Consider the following 19,483-nt stretch of genomic DNA (forward strand, 5'->3'; position numbering starts at 1 on the left):
AAAGCATCCCCAGGTTCAATTCTCAGTGCCAAAAAGAAAAAAGAAAGTTTGATCTCACCACTTATATTCAATATTATAATAGTGGATCTAGCTAGTTCAATAAGTCAAGAAAAGAAGAAAAAGATATTTAGACTATAAAGTAAGAAATAAAACTAGATTTGGAGATGCTATGATCCTCCATGTTGAAAATTCTATGAAATCTACAAAGAGCTACTAGAGTAAGTTAGTTTAAAAAAGTTGAAAAATGCAAAAATGGGCTGAGAATGTGGCTCAAGCGGTAGTGCGCTTGCCTGGCATGTGTGCAGTCCAGGTTCGAATCTCAGCATCACATACAAAGATGTTGTGTCTGCCGAAAACTAAAAAAAAGAAATATTAAAATTCTCTCTCTTAAAAAAAAATTTAAAAAAAGAAAAATGCAAAAATAATCATACTTCAAATATTAGCAAGAAAAAATTAGAAATTGAAAAATTTTAAAAGATCACCTACGGGGCTGGGGCTATAGCTCAGTGGTAGAGCACTTGCCTTACACGTGTGAGGCACTGGGTTCGATCCTCAGCATTGCATAAAATAAAGAAAGAAAGAAAGAAAGAAAGATATTGTGCCCATCTACAACTAAAAAAAATATTTTAAAAAAAGATCACTTACGGGGCTGGGGTGGTGGTTCAGAGGTAGAACACTTGCCTATTGTGTGCAGGGCACTGGGTTCAATCCACAGCACCACGTAAAAATAAAGTAAAGGTATTGTGTCCAACTAAAACAAAATATTTTTTTAAAAAAGATCACTTACCATAGTATCAGAAATATTACTATTTAAATCTTATAAAACTGGTACAATATCCATACCCTGAAAACTCAAAATGTGATTAGAGAAATTAAAAATAACCTAAATATGGGTTGGGAATATAGCTCAGTTGGTAAAGTGCTTGCTTCACGTGCACAAGGCCCTGGGTTCAATTCTCAGCACCATACACACACACACACACACACACACACACACACACACACACACACACACAGAAAAAAAAATAAAAACCACCTAAACATGGAAAGATATGCCATGTTCATGGATCAAGCCCAAATATTGTTATAGTAGATGTTATTTCTCTGCCAAAGTGATCTAGAAATGCAATATAATCTCAAAATCCCAGCAAACATTTTTCCTCAAAATTCATATGGAAATGTTAAGGGCCTACAATAGCCAAAACAACTTTTAAAAAAGGAAAAAAAGACCCTTTCATTTCAGTTTATTTATTTCAGAGAACTTCTCTTCTTTTTTATTATTAACTTTTTTATTAAGCAGAATGCATTACAATTCATATTACACATACAGAGCACAATTTTTCATATCTCTGGTTGTATACAAAGTATATTCACACAATTCATGTCTTTATACTATACTTTGGATAATAACATCCATCACATTCACCATCATTTCTAAGCTCAAGAACTTCTCTTCTAAAGACACTGTTTAAAAAGTGAAAGGATTGACAGGCAAGTTGACAACACCTGTAATCCCAGCAACTCAGGAGGCTGAGGCAGGAGGATTCCAAGTTAGAGGCCAGCCTGGACAAGTTGGTAAGACCCTGTCTTAAAAATAAATAAATAAGGGCTAGGGATGTGGCTCAAGTGGTTCGATCCTCAGCACCACGTACAAAGAAAGATGTTGTGTCCGCCAAAAACTGAAAAATAAATATTAAAAAAAATTATCTCTCTTTGAATGAGAAGTCACTCATTATTTCTTAAAATAAATAAATAAATAAATAAGCAAGCCTGGGGCTCTTTGTCCCTCTGCTCTTGAAGGCCTTTTTTTAATATTTATTTTTTAGTTGTAGTTGGACACAATACCTTTAATTTATTCATATATTTTTATGTGGTGCTGAGGATTGAACCCAGGGTCTCGCATGTGCAAGGCGAGCACTCTACCACTGAGCTACAACCCCAGCCCATTAAGGCCTTTTTTTAATGTACTCTAAATATTAGACTCATTTCTAGGTTGTCCTCGTACACCCTCTTCTTGAGGTTCTGAGGTATGGAACTAAAGACTTATGTTTTCAGCTTTTTTGATGGTCAAATCCATCTTTTCACTTTAGCTTGATACTAATTTTTGAAGCACAAAAGTTTTTTGTTTTGTTTTGTGGTGCTGGGGATAGAACCCAGAGCCTCTCATACATGCTAGGCAAGCACTCAATCACTGACCTATACCCCTAGCCCTTGAAGCACAAAAATTTTTAATATTGGATGAAGTCCAGTTAATCTATTTTCTTTTGATTACTTGTGCTTTAAAAGTCATGTTAGAAAACACTGGCCAATCCAAGGTCATGAAGATTTGTTTTCTTCTAAGACTTACATTATTAACTCAGATTTAGGTCTTTGATCCATTTTTTAGTTAATTTTTATATATGATATCATCTAACCACTTTTTAGAATGTATTAAATGGTTTACCATAAAGTTACTAAGGGAAAAAATACCTTACCAGTCAAATTCACCATTACAGAAAGCCAACTCCTATGTTACCACATGAGATAAAAAAGGTATGTGGGAGTTGGAACAGTAAGTGCCCAGCTGATTACTCAATGAGGAGTCTCAATAGTTCAAGAATTTTAAGCCAAAGCAGGTACATGGCAGACTAGCTCCCACAGTTACATACCAGGGGATGAGCCAACTCTCAGGAATTCTGATAATAAGAGCTATCCTTTTGCTCCTCTTTGCGAATCCAAGTTCAAAAAGAAAAGAAATGGCCTGGTGTGGTGACACACATTTATAACCTAGTAGTTCTGGAGGCTGAGGCAGGAAGATCACAAATTCAAAGCCACTCTCAGCAATTTATCAAGTCCCAAAGCAACTTAATGAGACCCTGTCTCTAAATAAAATATAAGAAAAAGGGCTAAGGATATGTCTTAATTGTTAAGTGCCACTGGGTTCAATACCTGGTACAAGAAGGAAAGGGAGGTTGTGGGGAGAGAGAGATAAAGCAGGGAGAGGGAGGAGAGGAAGGGAAAGAAAGGAAGAGAAAAGAAAAAGTCAGTCTCACTCAAATGTGGTCCTGTCAACTTCTCTATTAAAAGCACCAGTCTTTATTCCCTTTCCCAACAAACTACAAGAAACCAAAATTAAATTTAGGGGAAAAGAGTCTCTTTGACACCAGAAGCTAAACTATAGGGAAGAGATAAAGATGGAACTATCCTAACCATATAATCATATATATTAACAGCAAAGAAGTCCTTCTTAATTAAAGGACTAGTATTCTTATGTAGTATTTTGAAAAAAAAAAGTTCCAACTTGGAAATGTTTTTCTTAATGTTCAAAAACATTTGAACATTAAAAAAATTCCAAACTGTATAAAATTAAATTACATCAACAAACATGGGAGAGCTGAGTATGTACTAAGTGGTAGAGCACTTGTCTAGGCATGCACAAGTCCCTGGGTTCAATCCCCAAAATAAAATAAAAAGTAAACAAGGGAATAAAAATTTATTTTCAAAATATAGGTAAATAAATAAATATAATGTAAATAAAAGAGATAGGAAAAAAACAGCAAAATGAATAGAGACTGCCAGGTGCAGTGGTACACACCTGTAATTGCAGTTATTCAGAAGTCTGAGGCAGGAAGATTGCAAGTTCAAGGCCAGCCTGGGCAACTTAGCAAGACCCTTAAAATAACATAAGAATAAAAAGGGGGCTGGGTTTGTGGCTCAGTGATAGAACACTTGCCTAGTATGCGTGAGGCACTGGGTTCGATCCTCAATGCCACATTAAAAAATAAATAAATAAATAAAGGTACTGTGTCCATCTACAAATAAAAAAATTTTACAAAGAATAAAAAGGGGTAGGGGTACAGCTCAGTAGAAGAGTGCTAGCCTATCATGCATGAAACCCTGGATTCAATGCCCAGTAATACTAAAGAAATAAATGCCTATGAATATGAATTCCCCACCATTTCATCCATATTCCCTTATTTTATCTCTCCTCTTTTTATCTTCACTTCAGTAAGGGTATAATAAAAAGTAGTCTCCAGATTTGAGCAAGAGGGATGAACAGGACCAATTATGTTTCACTAAGTAGATATTTGTGAGACAAGTAGTTCTACAAGGTGAATAATATATAAAGTGGAATTATAAATAAGTGGACAAGTATACAATGTATAATGGTATTACATATATTTAAATGTAATGAGATATTTTAAACCACACAAGAATTTATCTCTCTTAATGGGCATCATTCTACAAAGGGGATTATTCTCATTGACAGAAGGCACCAAATATGGTCTGAGGTTTTTTTATTCTAATAAGCAAATCAGACATCATTAGAGAAGGAACATGAAGCTATTTTAAAATTAATAAGTAATAATCCTGTATTACAAAAGGCAAAATTAACAAAAAATTCAATTATATAACATAGGAAAGGGGCTCGTGATATGGCTCAAGTGATAGTGTGTTCGCCTGACATGTATGAGGCACTGAGTTCGATCTTCAGCACCACATAAAAATAAAATATTGTGTCCATCTAAAACTAAAATATAAATATTTAAAAAAAGATAACACAGGAAAGAAGAGAAAATCCTGTCCCTCAAAAAGCCAAGATTTCTAATCCTAAAGAATATAAGAGTGTTATATTACTAGAAGGAGTGGAACAAGCAACACAAGTCAGTTTCCAGAATATGAACCCCATTTTAGTCACACATGATATTACAGAGGAACTCATAAATAGAATAGTATTACTGACAAAGCCATTCCACTGGAGTTTAGGAGATACATTTGTAATAGAGAAGGAAAAATAAGTCTCATCAGCATAGAAATGATAAAATTTAAAAGCAGAAAAACTGTCTGAACTTAAAAATAAAGAATGATGCAGAACAAAGGAAGAAAAACATTACTGGTGACCGAACTTTGGGGACTACACTCCAAGTTACAAAAGAAGCACCTTGAATATATCTCTATTAGAGTCCCTACCATACTACATTTCATTTGCAGAGCTGCCTCTCCTTCCCATGACCTCTGTGGCAAAGCAGATGTCAAGTTTATTGAATCAATGTATGAATAGTTAGGGACCAGAAAAGAAAGGGGAAAAAAACCACAAATCATTAGAAAGGCTAGGAAACTAGAGAGAATACTGGGTTATTGCTTATTAATTCAGCATTAAAATGTCTCAAAACAGGACTGTTTTGAATAGGAGATCATCTGAAGATCTAGAGAAAAAGTACCCTGCTACCATACTGATAGAATAGATTTAAGAACAAAGAAAACTGAAGCTGGATGGCTCTACAAAAATCTAGTTCCCCCAAAGAGAGGTGACCTTATTTTAGGCACAGAGATAAATCAACTGAGCAATAAAGATGATAATATACACTGAATTCAGAGGCATACTATTAATTTTGTATAGATAAATAATTCGTTTTTTAATATTTATTTTTAGGTGTAGATGGACACAACACAATACCTTTATTTTTATGTGATGTGAGGATCGAACTTGGGCCCCGCCCGTGCTAGGCGAGCGCTCTACCGCTGAGCCACAATCCCAGCGCAATAAATAATTCTTTGGCTTCTGGAAATTTGATGATTAATGAATGAGATGCCAGATGAAGCTGAATAAACTGTGATGGACCAATTTAAAGCAGTCTGATAACAGTATTAGAGGAATGCTAAATAAATAATAATAGTAATAAGGGCATAATTAATGGTGCATAAGAGGGAGGTAAGGGATTCTTGGCCAATTTCCTTTGTGAGCTTCACTGAGTAATTCATGTCACTAATTGGTATGAATAAACAGCTTTATGGAGTGGAAGTTAGTATTATGAGCCCTAACAGCTGAAGAGAAGACTTAGGCTGCAGTTGGCTATTAGAGGTGATTGGCCATGAACAAAAGACTCAATTTTCATTATGTACTTTATGTGCAATACATTTTTTGTACAGAGTCACCTATTCTTTATCAGAGGGATATAAAAATAGACTAAACAAAATTGCTTTGAGCTTTTAAAATAATAGTTAAATTAAAACGAAGTCACTGTGACACGTTTAAAATTTGTATTAGCATAATAAACAGGTGGTTATCCCATAAATGATACTCAATACTTCCTCCCTAGTAATAATAACAATAATAAAAACCATTCCCTTGTTCTTATGAGCTTTTCATTTTTTTAAAGCACTTTAACAAATATTAATTGAAGAAGCAGTCTTATGTATAATCTGACCACTCCTTGTACAAGCATATTAAGTATGGGTTCATGTTATAGGAAATACTCCTATCTCCTCCCTAGTAGTAATAATATACTCCCTTTTATTTTCATGGATTTTCATTTCTTTCAAAGCACTTTTATACATATCAACTAGAACAGTGAAATTAGGAATGATCCTTCCCTTCTTTGCATCATCCCAAGAGTGTAATCCAAAAAAAAAAGAAGAGAATCTAAAAATCAATAAGTAAACTAGATGATTTTGAGGCAGTTAACCCCTAATTCCTAAATATGAATTTGGATCACCCAACAGTCTCTGAACAGAGCAACTCTCCAGAACATTAAGTGAATTCTTCCTTTCTTTTAGGCATAAACTTAAGAGGCAGTTAAAAAGAGTGATTAAGATATTATAAGTATCCTGGGTGCGATGGCCCAGGCCTGTAATCTCAGCGGCTTGGGAGGCTGAGGCAGGAAGATCGGGAGTTCAAAACCAGCCTCAGCAACTTAGCCAGGCACTAAACAACTCAGTAAAACCCTGACTCTAAATAAAATACAAAATAGGACTGGGATGTGGCTCAGTGGTTGAGTGCTCCTGAGTTCAATTCCCAGTACCAAAAAAAAAAAAGAGATAAGTATGAACACAAGATAGAAAATTAAAACTAGCTACAACTCCTCTGTATGAACACCAGGCCAAATGTATATTGAATACTCAATAAATCATTGCAATTATTGCTAAAAGAAGAGCATTCTACTCAAACTCAAGATTATCTGTTCAGAAGATGAAAATAAAAATCTCATATTTTTTATTACTTTTTCACCACAATTACTATTTTTATGTGTATGTACAAGAAACCAGAACCTAAACAAAATTGGAATCACAGGGCAAAGGCTGAGATCTATTAAAATTTTTTTTTAAAATTTTTTTAATATTTATTTTTTAGTTTTCGGCAGACACAACATCTTTGTTGGTATGTGGTGCTGAGGATCGAACCCGGGCCGCACGCATGCCAGGTGAGCGTGCTACCGCTTGAGCCACATCCCCAGCCGAAAAAATTAAAGATACAAACAGTTGGAAGCTAGATTCCAAGGGCCAACGCAAGGCAAGGCAAGGCAAGGCAAGGCAATGGGGGCCTGATGGCCCTTAATTCAGCAAGCAAGCATTTTTTCAAGTCCTCATTCTTAAGCTAAAATTTACTCCAAAGAAGCAGTTTCAAAAGGTAGAATTATTACCTACATATTTGTGTCTTTAGAGTATTCATCTTGTAACAGAATTACAAAAATAGTTTCTTCCTTTTGTCTGGTATGACCAAGATGAAGGGAGATACTTTGAGATAAACAACAACTTGAGTTGCTGGAAATCTGGATATAAATTAAAATATTAAATTGATTTTCGTTTTACGAAGTTTGCAATTACACTAAGAAAAACTGAAACTTAAAACAACCCAATGGGGGCTGGGGTTGTAGCTCAGCAGTAGAGCGTTTGCCTAGCATGTGCGAGGCCCTGGGTTCCATCCTCAGCACCACATAAAAATAAATAAAATAAAGGTAATGTGTCCAACTACAACTAAAAAATAAATATTTTTTTAAAATTTAAAAAAACAAAACAACCCAATGGTGCTAAACTTCATAAACATTTATTATATAACATATACCTTTCTAGTATAGCTTTTTGGTTGTTTCCAGTTTAATACACAACATATTTTCTTAAAACTAGGACTAATGGTCACTAAAACCCCGAAACCACTTCAGTTTTGGCATATATTGTGAAATACAATATTAATACTAGTCAAAATCATTTTCAGTAAAAGCATTCTCTATGTATTCTTTTGTTTAACTAGATGATAACAAATACTTCACTAAATTTTTTACCTGAGGCTGTATACAGAGTAGTCAGAGAAGCAACAGTCAGATAGGTATCATTCTTGTATCTATATGGTTTTATAGATCATCTTTCAATGGAGTTGCCAGATAAAATAATGCAGGCTAAAATTTTACATGAGACATACTTGTACTAAAAAAAGTTATTATCATCAGAAATTCAAATTTAAATGGGCATCCTGCATTTTTACTTACTAAATCTGGCAGCTCTTTCAGTATAAGTCTGTTTCAGAAAATACCAAATTCATCGCCAGTAAGAGATTTAGTCTTGTAAAAGCTGTGTAATTCTTTACCTTTTTGTAACTTCTTGAGGACCAAGTCACCACAAATGCTTCTTGCAGAAGCAACTGTAACAGAATACAAAGAAATATCATAAATAAAACACTTAAATGGATTTTATTTTTTAAAATAAGGACTAGAGATATAGCTCAGTGGTAGGCTGTTTGCCTAGAATGGGAAAGGCCCAAGATCAATCTCCAGCACTTTCCCCAACCCCCACCCTAACACATCAACTGCCAAGTCTGAAAACACTATTTATAGATACATAATATCAAAAAGAGACCCTATTAATGAGTTCAGTTAAAAAAAAAGAAAAAGAAAAAGAAAAGGAAAGAAAGAATGAATGAATCAAAGAAGTACCATGAGGCTGCAATTACTGTTTGGGGGGCAGAATAATTTCTTTGCAATGATAACCAAATGGCAAGCCTTTTTACCTATAGTCAACAACTACTTATATTTAACACTAGGACATCCCCCTTTGGATACTACAACACCTTACAGAAAAGGAGTATGAGAAAACTGCAAATTGTAGCTAGTAATTTGAGTATATATAATCATATTCCAGTGTAAATTAAAAATTTGGCCCTACTTTTAGCCAATTTTACTCTCAAATATATTTTACTTCACTATCAGGTAAGAATTCTTTATATCTACAATTCTAAATCTTAACATTAGAACATTTAGAGCAGATGGTGAAGGAGGAGGCAGGCACTTAAGAAGGGTTTTGATCAGACCACCTGGAAGTTTTTTCTTTAAGACTCTAAGAACACTGTTACAGGAGCCAATAGAAATATCTCTATCCCTTAGAAAATGTGTATTCTGCATGCAGGGAATAATGATTCAGAATCATTGAACTAGAGTGAGAAATACCACTATTCTTCAAACGTATATTGTCCAATGCAATAGTTAGAAGCTACAAGTAGCTATTTAAAATTTGGCTAGATTAAATTAAAATTTCAGTTCCTCAGCCACAGTAGTCATATTTCAAGTGATCAACAGTACAGATAAAGAACAAATCTGTCATCACAAAAAGGTTATATTAGAAAGCAAGGCTCTACATCTCCAGATTTTAAATGATTCTGAATGAGATAGATACAGTGGTGCACACCTATAATCCTGGTGACCTAGAAGGTTAAGGCAGGAGAACTGCAAATTGGAGGCCAGCTTAGAAAACTTAATGAGACCCTGTTTCAAAATAAAAATAAAAAGAGCTGAGGGTATAGCTCAGTGGTACAACACCCCTAGATTCAAATCCCAGTACCCTCCCAAAATGATTCTGAACAAAAGACATACTTCAAAAGGCCAGAGCCCAAGTATCACTGAATATTTAGCAAAAGACTGTCTTCTTTTTTTCTGAATGTTTCTCATAGGCACATACTGGTTCTAACATAAGGGAAAATGGGTCATTGAGACAGAGATGGCAGATATAAGTAGATATAATCAAGTTAAGATTAAGTCACATTGGATTAGGGTGGCAGGTCTACACTAATGTCTAATAAAGAGCAAAGGACAATCACAAGAAAAAAAGCCACAACCTAATTATCTTGCTGTATGCATAAGATATTTCTAAAATACATATCATACCATGTCTTTAATGTCCCTTCTTAGTTTTAATGAGTATCATATCAACAACTGTTGAAAACAAGCCACTTTTGGTGAACATTCTCAAAGAGAACAATCATTTCACCCGCTCCACAGCCCATATAGTCACCAGTTTTCAGCTAGACTTCTGGTGTACCTACTAAAGTAATAATGTGCTATCCTTCAGAGGCAAAGATGACAGTAGGGTCTTATCTGTAAAATACACATTTTCAAGCATGTATTCTCCAAAATTCCCTGTACTGAAGATATCTTTAAAGTGAGCAAGGGGTGCTATAATATATAGCATTTCCCAAACATTCTGTTGCACAGTTTACATTGGCAAATAAAGGTTGTAAGAAGATCCACAATAAAGATTGAACTCGGGGCACTCAACCACTGAGCCACATCTCCAGCCCTATTTCGTAATTAATTTAGAGTATATTTTGTATATTTATTTAGGGTCTCACTGAGTTGCTTAGAGCCTTGCCATTGCTGAGACTGACCTTGAACTTGTGATCCTCCTGTCTCAGCCTCCCAAGCCACTGGGATTACAGATGTGAACCACTACACCTGGTGAAACCGATGTTATTTTAACCAGCATTTCCCAATTTAGATGACTACATAATTCCTTTCCATAACTCTAATATAATTAAACATCTTAATCCACACATTTTTGGAAAAAATTGTGATAAGTAATCATATTGGTTAAAACTTTCAACAGTTATCTGAAAGAAAAAACTAGTCATCTCTCTGCTTTTCATAAATGGATCCTTTCAGATATAAAATCTGCTAGTTTAGGAGCTGGGCATGGTGGCACACACTGGTAGTCCCAGCTAGTTGAGAGGTTGAGGCAGGAGGACCGCTTGAGTCCCAGAGTCAGGCCAACCTGAGCGAACAAAGTGAGAGCCCAAATCAAAAAAAAGAAAAGAAAATTTGCTAGTTTTGTGGGCTAAATTACATATCCCTAAAAGATACTTTGAAGTACTAAGTAGATATAATCAAGTTAGATTAAGTCACATTGTATTAGGGTGGTCCTAAATCCAGTGATTGCTAATGATATGAGAAGGCCACGTGAAGGCACAAACACAAAGGAAAACAGCATATGAAGATGAAATGACACATCTACAAGCCAAGAAACAGAAAGGATTGTTGGCAACCCCCAGAAGCAAGGAGAGGCTGAGAACAGATTTCTCCCACAGAGTCTCCAGAAGGAAGCACACTTACACCTTTATATTGGACTTCTAGTCTCCAAAATTGTGAAGATACATTTAATTTTTTTAAAAGCCACCCAGTTAGTGATACTTTGTTACAGCAGCCCTGGATAACTAATACATATTCTTCCTCATCAGTGGTTTCAAACCAAATTTAAAAGATGCTACTTTGCAGTTCCAGATAAAGAAGGCAGACTTAACATATGCATCTATTAAACTTTCATAAAATAGAACAAAGATTTTTTTTAAAGACAAAAAGCTCACAAGGCTAAAAGAGAAAAGAAAAGCCAGGCATGGTGGCCCACGCCTGTAATCCTAGCAGCTCGGGAGGCTGAGGCAGGAGGATTGGAAGTTCAAAGCAGCAAAAGCAAAGTGCTAATAAGCAACTCAGTGAGACCCTGTCTCCAAATAAAATCCAAAATACAGCTGGGGATGTGGCTCAGTGGTCGAGTGCCCTTGAGTTCAATCCCTGGTTACCCCCCCCCCAAAAAAAGAAAATAATAATATAATAAAATTCTAGAAATTAAAAAACAGAAGGGCAATAGAAAAGGATTTTGAAGACCTGAGAAATTTAATTATAAGGAGAAAGGAGAAAAGCCATGAAACCACCTGAATTATACAACAAAATCCCCAAAGACTCAGGAATGGCAGTATCAGGATCTCTGGAAATAGGGTTAAGATGAGTTGAAATGCTCAACTGAAAAAAATGAATTTCAGCAGAGCTTTACTTTCTCTCCTAGACTCATTCTAGGGACTGGTCCTCCCAAATTTGGTACAGGATAGGGGAGAAGCTGTTCTTCCAACATGAAAAACAGAAATCAGATCAAGTAGAAAAAATAATAGCAACAGGAATTACAGAAAGCTTTTTGTTAAAAAAAATTTCTGTTACTCAGAAAGATGAGATGTAGCCCTCAAACAAATGCAAGATGCTAAATAAAAAAGAACATAAAGAAAGTGGGGGCCAGGCAGTGGCACATGCCTATAATCCCAGCAACTCTGGAGGCTGAGAAAGGAGGTCACAAATTCAAGACCAGCTTCAGCAACTTGGTAAGGCCCTAAGCAATTTAGGGAGACCATCTCAAATAAAAAATAAAGGGTGGGGGCTGGGGTTGTGGCTCAGTGGCACAGCACTTGCCTAGCATGTGTGAGGCACCAGGTTTGACCCTCAGCACTACATATAAATAAATAAAAAATAAAGGTACATCAACTAAAAAATATTTTTAAAAATAAAATAAATAAAGGGAATGGAAGTGTAGTTCAGTAGTGAAGCATCTCTGGGTTCAATCCCCAGTAACACTGACCCCCACAAAAAAAAAAAAAAAAAGAAAAGGGAAATGCTCTTGGAAATAAAAACTGTGATAGCAGAAATGAGGACATCCATTAAATGTTGGAAAAGAAATGTGAGAAAGTTGCCTAGAAAGTAGAAAAGAAGAAAAATAGGACAAAAAGATTTTTAAAAAACAGTTTAGAAAATCCAATATCTAAATAATAAAAGTTGAAAAAGAAAATAAAAAAAGGGGCTGGGGATATGGCTCAAGCGGTAGCGCGCTCGCCTGGCATGCGTGCGGCCCGGGTTCGATCCTCAGCACCACATACCAACAAAGATGTTGTGTCCGCCGAGAACTAAAAAATAAATATTAAAAATTCTCTCTCTCTCTCCTCTCTCACTCTCTCTTTAAAAAAAAAGAAAAAGAAAAAAAAAGAAATGCAAGGGAAATTTTTATAGAAATTTTAAAGGACATGAGTTTATAAATTGAAAAGGCCCATTAAGCACTGAGCACAATGGAGGAAAATAGACCTACAACAAGGCACATCACTGTGAATTTTGAAAACAGGGACTGTAGTAGATTGCTGGTACTCACAAATATCCTATTCTCTTCTTCCTGAGCATACAACTTTACCATCTCCCTCACAAATGCAGAGCACTGTGGCAATAAGACTAATGGAAAGGGAGCAGGAATAATACACATGATTTCCAAGTCTACCCTGTGAAAATCTTTGACTTCTAATAAGCCTTGCTCCCTTTCCCCATCCTTTTTTTTTTTTTTTTTTTTTTTTTTTAGAATTTTAATATTTATTTTTTAGTTTTCGGCGGATACAACATCTTTGTTGGTATGTGGTGCTGAGGATCGAACCCGGGCCGCACGCATGCCAGGTGAGCTCGCTACCGCTTGAGCCACATCCCCAGCCCCCTTTCCCCATCCTTAGCTGAATTGAAGAGACCTTAAAGAGCCTAGGGGAGGAATCAGTAAGACAAATAGCTTGGATCTTGCATGAAACAAAATACATTTCTATATATACACTCATCAGACAATAAAATAAAGAAAAAAATAAACATTTTCTGTATTAAGCCACTAAGATTTCAGGGTTTGTTATGCACCTAGCATTATTTACCGTAATTAACACAAAGATAAAGATCATTTACTATCCTAAGAACAACAGATCATACACAAAGTAATCAGAAAGACTACAGTTTTCAATAGCAACTCCTGAGGTTAGAAAACAATATGGAAATGTCATTAAAATTCTGAGAAATCAATTCTGACCTAGAATCCTACACTGAATCTATCACTCAGTTGTAGAGAGTAAACACTTTCAGAGATGTGATATCTCAAGAAATTTTCCTCCCCAACACTTTCTCAGAAGCTACTAGAGTCCGAGAGCCATCAAAGCAAATAAAGAAGAAAAAAAAAATGAAGATAATAGGATTCAGGAACCAAAAAATCCAACACAAGAGAAAAACTGAAGAAACATCCTGAATAACAATGAATGGAAGATCCCAAGACATTATTTGCCAGAATCAGCAGGTATCAAGTCAAGATTAGAACAGGTCAGAAAATTCTAGTACAGAGTTTTTCACAAGGAAGAAATTGACATGCATGATGTGTTGGAACATAGTTGATAGTAGATTTAGATAAAAGTGGAAGTTTGGGGGTTGCCTACATGATAAAAGTACAGAAAACTAAACAATTAATGAAAGATAGAATTTAAAGAAAAGAATCACTTTTCTAGATGACCGTGAATGGCATTTTATGGTCATAATAATGAGAAAATATTGATGTTCATTTCTGGTGGGAAAATTAATAAGAAAAAACACACATGGTAGAATTGGAGATATGAAAGAGAGCTATCATATTCTATAGTGGGAAGACAATAAATCATACCTCAAAAAAGGAAAATCCATGTACAGCTACACAAACATGTTTATAAATCTGTAAATATTGAAATAATCAACTAAGAGTCAAAACTATTAGTCTTTAGGAGAAGAAAAGTATAAGCATGCAGGGAATTACAGGTCTTGTAAAAAGTTTCATTGAATCTTCTTTTTTTTTTTTAAAGAAAGAGTGAGAGAGAGAGAGAGAGAGAGAGAGAGAGAGAGGGAGAGAGAGAGAGAATTTTTTAATATTTATTTTTTAGTTTTCGGCGGATACAACATCTTTGTTTGTATGTGGTGCTGAGGATTGAACCCAGGCCGCACGCATGCCAGGTGAGCGCGCCTCCGCTTGAGCCACATCCCCAGCCCCTCATTTAATCTTTTAACTTTTTAAATATTTATTTATTTATTAGTTGTAGTTGCACACAGTACCTTATTTATATGTGGTGCAGAGGATCGAACCCAGGGCCTTGCACATGCCAGGAGAGCGCTCTAGCACTGAGCCACAACCCCGGCCCCGAATCTTTTAACTTTTAAAACCATGCTCATATATAACTTTGACGAAACCTAAAACTACATAGCATATATAGCTTTCTCAAAAAAACAATGATGTGGATTAAAAAAAAAAAAAAAACAATGATGTGAAACTCTGCCTGAAAAGTATTGTTACTGGAAAGCACATGGCACAGTCCTTTTTTAAAAAACTGGTAACTATGAACATATGTACAGAAATATATGAAATATATACTGAATGTTAGTTAATAATTATTTTGAGTGATTCAATAAGAAGTCTCACTGTCCACAATATGCTTCTGTATTGTAATGTTTTACATCAAGTATCAACTTTTTTCTGCCAAAAAAATTATAGATATAATTACATAAAGTTCAAAGACAATAAAGAAAAAAGTCCTCTATGTTAGACAGGCTTATGAAGTCCATTAGGCTCAAAATGCCTATGGAACTCAGTTTCTTAACAATTATTGTGGCTCAAGTCCTATTTTGAGAGAAATCAACCCTGCACAAATTAATTCAACCATTTACAGACCAATTGTCACCCTAACCACTTAGGTTAAGCATTTCTCTCATGAATAAGGGAAACTACCCAATCCTAACGAGTTCATACAGAGTAACAGCAAACCAATTCATCACACTCTTAAGGATATTTAACACTAAGTACACAAGGAGAAGAGAGGTTGTTCCTGTTTAGGTATGCAAATATCTTAGAGTCCAGTGTACTATCCAATCTGAACTGATCTCCAAGTGACACTCTAAGGCTGATGGGACAACTTCATTACAAAGTATCCTTCAATAAACCTTCACACACACACACACACACATACACAGGCAAAAAAAAAAAAGCTAGCACTTCCTAGATTCAAGAAAATTTATTTCAGAGCCAATCAAAATGTATCAGCTTTCTCTCTCTCAAATTTAAAAACAATAGGCAAAAATGATGAAAGAAAAAGACCAAGTGGAAAGGATATTTTCAAACTAAACTACAGTTCAGGATTATGCTATCCATCATTTCTTTTCCCTTTCCTTTATTGTTTTACTTCTTTTGCAACTGCCTGTCTTGGAAAGAAAAAGTAGGTAAAATTCAATATTGCTGTGAAAGAGCAGGTTAAAACCAAAAGCAACTAAAAAGGACCAAAAGCAATGTAAAAGAGGACAACTGACGGAGAAGAAGGAGAGAAGGGAGGGCAAGACAGTGTATTAGAGAGGATATATTTGAACATACATGCATGTATGGAAATATCACAGAGAAACCCATGAATATGTAAAATGAATGTTATAATAAAAAAGAAAAAAAGGCAAAGTAAAATTTTTCTTAGCAATTTTACTTTAAGCCAGTAAAATAAATAATCTTGTGCTATGAGTCATTCTGTTCACCTTTCCTATATGACACACTTGAGAATCTATCACCAGGTACTATTACATAATCATTTGGAGTTTGTTGATGGTACTGGCAATTGAACAGGAGGGTGTTCTACCATTGAGGTACACCTCAAACCCTCTTATTTTTTGAGACAGGTTCCACTAAATTGTCCACACAGGCCTGAAACTTGCCATTCTCCTACAGCAACCACTGGAGTAGCAGAGATTATAAGCAGGCACCACTATACCCAGCCTCATATTGGTTTTCTTAACTACATGATAAAAGATTATGACTACCTGAACTTTTTACATAAACTATGACATAAATCATAATCAAACAAAAAATAGAAAATCATTAATTTTTCTTCTTTTACTTACTAGTTGTTACACAATGAAGAGCATTTGGCTGGTGCTTGGAATTAATTGCTTCTATGGAAATCATTAGCTGCCCTTCTAGCAACACTTCCTTTGATTGTCCTGTATCACATTTCCAGTAAATTATTAAGTATCTCAAAATCTGAAGAATATAATGCAAATAAAACAAAATATTCTTTTAAAATTATGGTAATAATAAATTTTTATGACAAATTAATAACTATTTTCCCCCAAATATTGCATTCCTTCTTGTGAAGTGTTAAGATTTGCATTGTTCAGAGCAGAGCAACTTAAGAATGAAAACAGTGAAATTCAATGCAGTGCCCAACAAGATGGGAAATTGAAGAAATAAACTGCAGTATTTAGATAAGTATATCTGGAAAGAAAAATTGGGTGGGAGTTTTCTTTTTTTCCTCCCCAAATAAGCCAACATAAAGACTATGAAAATGAGTGACATCTGATTATGAATCATCTTTATTTTTCATTAAATTAACATTTTTGATAGTTAAAATATTATTTAAGAGTGTTAGAGGCAAAAATGTCTGGGTTTGAATCTCTGATGTGCCAAATTCCAGAATGTAGCCCTGGGAAAGTTACTTAACCTCTCTGAACTCAATTCCTCATCTATAAAAATGAGGACAAGGGCTGGGGTTGTAGCTAAGTGGTAGTGCTTAACTGGCTTGTGCAAGGCCGTGGATTGCTCCACCGGCACTGTAGTAAACAACAAAACAAAACACTGCACACGATATTTTAAGTTGAATGGAACTCCAACATGTCTGAATAAAACATTTAATCTCGATGACACATTAAAATAAAATATATTTAATTCCATTATTATTCATGAAAAGTAGACTCTCGTTTCAACACTAAGGCAGCACCTTTTTTTAAAGGCAGGGGGATCTGAGTAAGAGAACTTGGGAACTAAGATGCTAATTTGTGCCAGAGTTAGCGAAGAGGGTTTCCAAGCATTTCCTACACCTTCCTCGCACACCCTCTGACTTCCTGTGCTCCCTCTGTTCAGATTTCTTGAATCTTCATCCACAAGGCAAGCAGCTGGGAAATTGCACAGGCCTAGGTTCTACCAGGTTCTACCATCTGTGAATGTGAAAATTCTGGGTTCCGCTAACGGGAACAAGGCAGGTGGCCTGGGCCCCTCTCAGCAGCGCTCTGAGGCTGCCAGGCTATTTCACCTGCCCCCAGACGCGTAACAAGCCACCCGCTGAGCCTCGCCTTGGGCGATGGCTGTCCCAGTCGGCGGAGCCCCCACGTGGAGGGCGCTGCACAAGCTCCTCCAGAGCGCCCCGCGAGGCCTCTGGAGCTGTCACTCCGCGGCTCCTGCTCCCTCGCCCCGCTTCAGCCCCTCCCAGCGCGCGTGCGCGGAATCCGGTGTACTCGGTGTCCGGGGAGCTCCAGGTCCTGTTCCTCACGTGCAGCCAGACCCCCCAACCAGAGCAGCCCGGGCGCGACCCCTGTGCTCCCTGCCCCGCTGTCTCCGCCCTGCGCCGACTTTCACCCATTCCTAGCATTCCTGAATCTTCCTCCTCCACCTTGGGCAACGCCGGCCCTCCTGCCCGAACTTCATAGCGTCTTCACAAAGAACCTCTCCTCAGAAAGTGGCTTTCTGTGTTTTATCTCCCTCCCTGGCATCACCTCGCAGACGGCTGAGGCCGTCCCCTCCATTGCGGAAGGGGAACAACAGCGGAGCTCAGCCGCAAAATGCCCAGATGAGGCCCCGGCCTCCGGCTCTGCTGGAGCTTCAACCTCCCAGGCGCCCACGTCCGGCCGCGCGAGCCCGTCTCTTCCCGCCCACGCACTCGCGAGCCCCGCCCCTGCCCGGCGCGCTTGCGCACTCAGCGCCGCCAGACCCCGGCCTGGAGGAGCCTCGCGGAGTCGCAGCGGCTGGTGGGCGGACAGCGGCCCGGCCCAGACAGGCCAGGCGCGACTCCTCCCGTAAAGACTTTCCCACGGTGCCTCAGAGATGCAGCCCTCAGCCTTTTTTACGGCGCTCGGAAGCTTCCCTATACAGGGAGAAGCCGCGGGCGCCTGGGTCGGGACCCCAGCTGGCTCCGGACCCCCAGATGGCCTCGCCTGCTGCCCCCGGCTAGCCTCCTCCCGTTCCCAGATCTAGCGAAGGAAAACCGAACGGCCAGTTAGACTTAGCTTCAGATGAACAATTATTTTTTAAAACCCGTTTACTAGTCTCGTGCAATATTTGGGACAAAGACTAAAAAATTATTCGTTAATGTGAAATTCAAAACTGAATTTCAGGGCGCCCTATATTTTATCTGGCACCTGTCCCAGCCAATTCCAGGGGACCCGGCCTGCCCCGCCCCACCAGGCTCTTCCCCTACGTTCACTGCACTAAATGTAGAGCTGACCACAGCTCAGCAAAGGGTTTTCTGCGGGTGTTCCCAGCTGGAAAGAAGGAAGGTGGTCCTAGAGGCTCCAGCTGCTGGACTCCGGGACTCAGGCGGGAAGGGGCATAGCTAAGGCGCTAAAGTCCGTAACTGCCAGTGATCTCGCAGCTTGTTCCGTGGGCAGCCAAAAGAAAACGCTGATGAGATTTCTGCCTGGCAAAGAGTTGCCCAAGGAGAAGGGTGGGACTGGGTGTTGGCTGCTTTCCTTCGGGGGAAAATTCTTCCACTCCAGCTCCAAGAAGCTAGGATCGGACAGAACCGGCTAAGGAGCTGGCAAAATGCCTCCCCAGTACACAACCTTGGTGCTACTGCAGAGAACATGTCTATTGACACCTGAATCATGCCCTTCTCCAGTCTGCCCAGCACTGTTGCCCCTCCTCCCCATCTCAGGTACTCAAGAGTTAGACCTATTGGGCTGGAGATGTGGCTCAAGCGGTAGCGCACTCGCCTGGCATGCGTGCGGCCTGGGTTCAATCCTCAGCACCACATACAAACAAAGATGTGTGTCTGCCAAAAACTAAAAAATAAATATTAAAATTTAAA

The 19,483-nt window shown here is 37.6% G+C and overlaps 1 protein-coding gene across 1 annotated transcript in view; it reads right to left on the minus strand.

The window, feature by feature from the left end:
- Positions 1–18,349, minus strand: part of Top6bl (TOP6B like initiator of meiotic double strand breaks) — an 81,696-nt gene extending 63,347 nt beyond the window's left edge. The window contains exons 1-3 of the mRNA XM_078045535.1: positions 18,174–18,349; positions 16,527–16,665; positions 8,342–8,395 (exon numbers count right to left, since the gene is read on the minus strand). Coding sequence (XP_077901661.1) covers positions 8,342–8,395; positions 16,527–16,665; positions 18,174–18,203 — 223 coding nt within the window. The 5' untranslated portion in view covers positions 18,204–18,349. The remainder of the gene's footprint in view (positions 1–8,341; positions 8,396–16,526; positions 16,666–18,173) is intronic.
- Positions 18,350–19,483: the final 1,134 nt, after the last annotated feature.

This window comes from Ictidomys tridecemlineatus, chromosome 4 (assembly GCF_052094955.1).
Source record: "Ictidomys tridecemlineatus isolate mIctTri1 chromosome 4, mIctTri1.hap1, whole genome shotgun sequence".
Lineage (NCBI taxonomy): Eukaryota > Metazoa > Chordata > Mammalia > Rodentia > Sciuridae > Ictidomys > Ictidomys tridecemlineatus.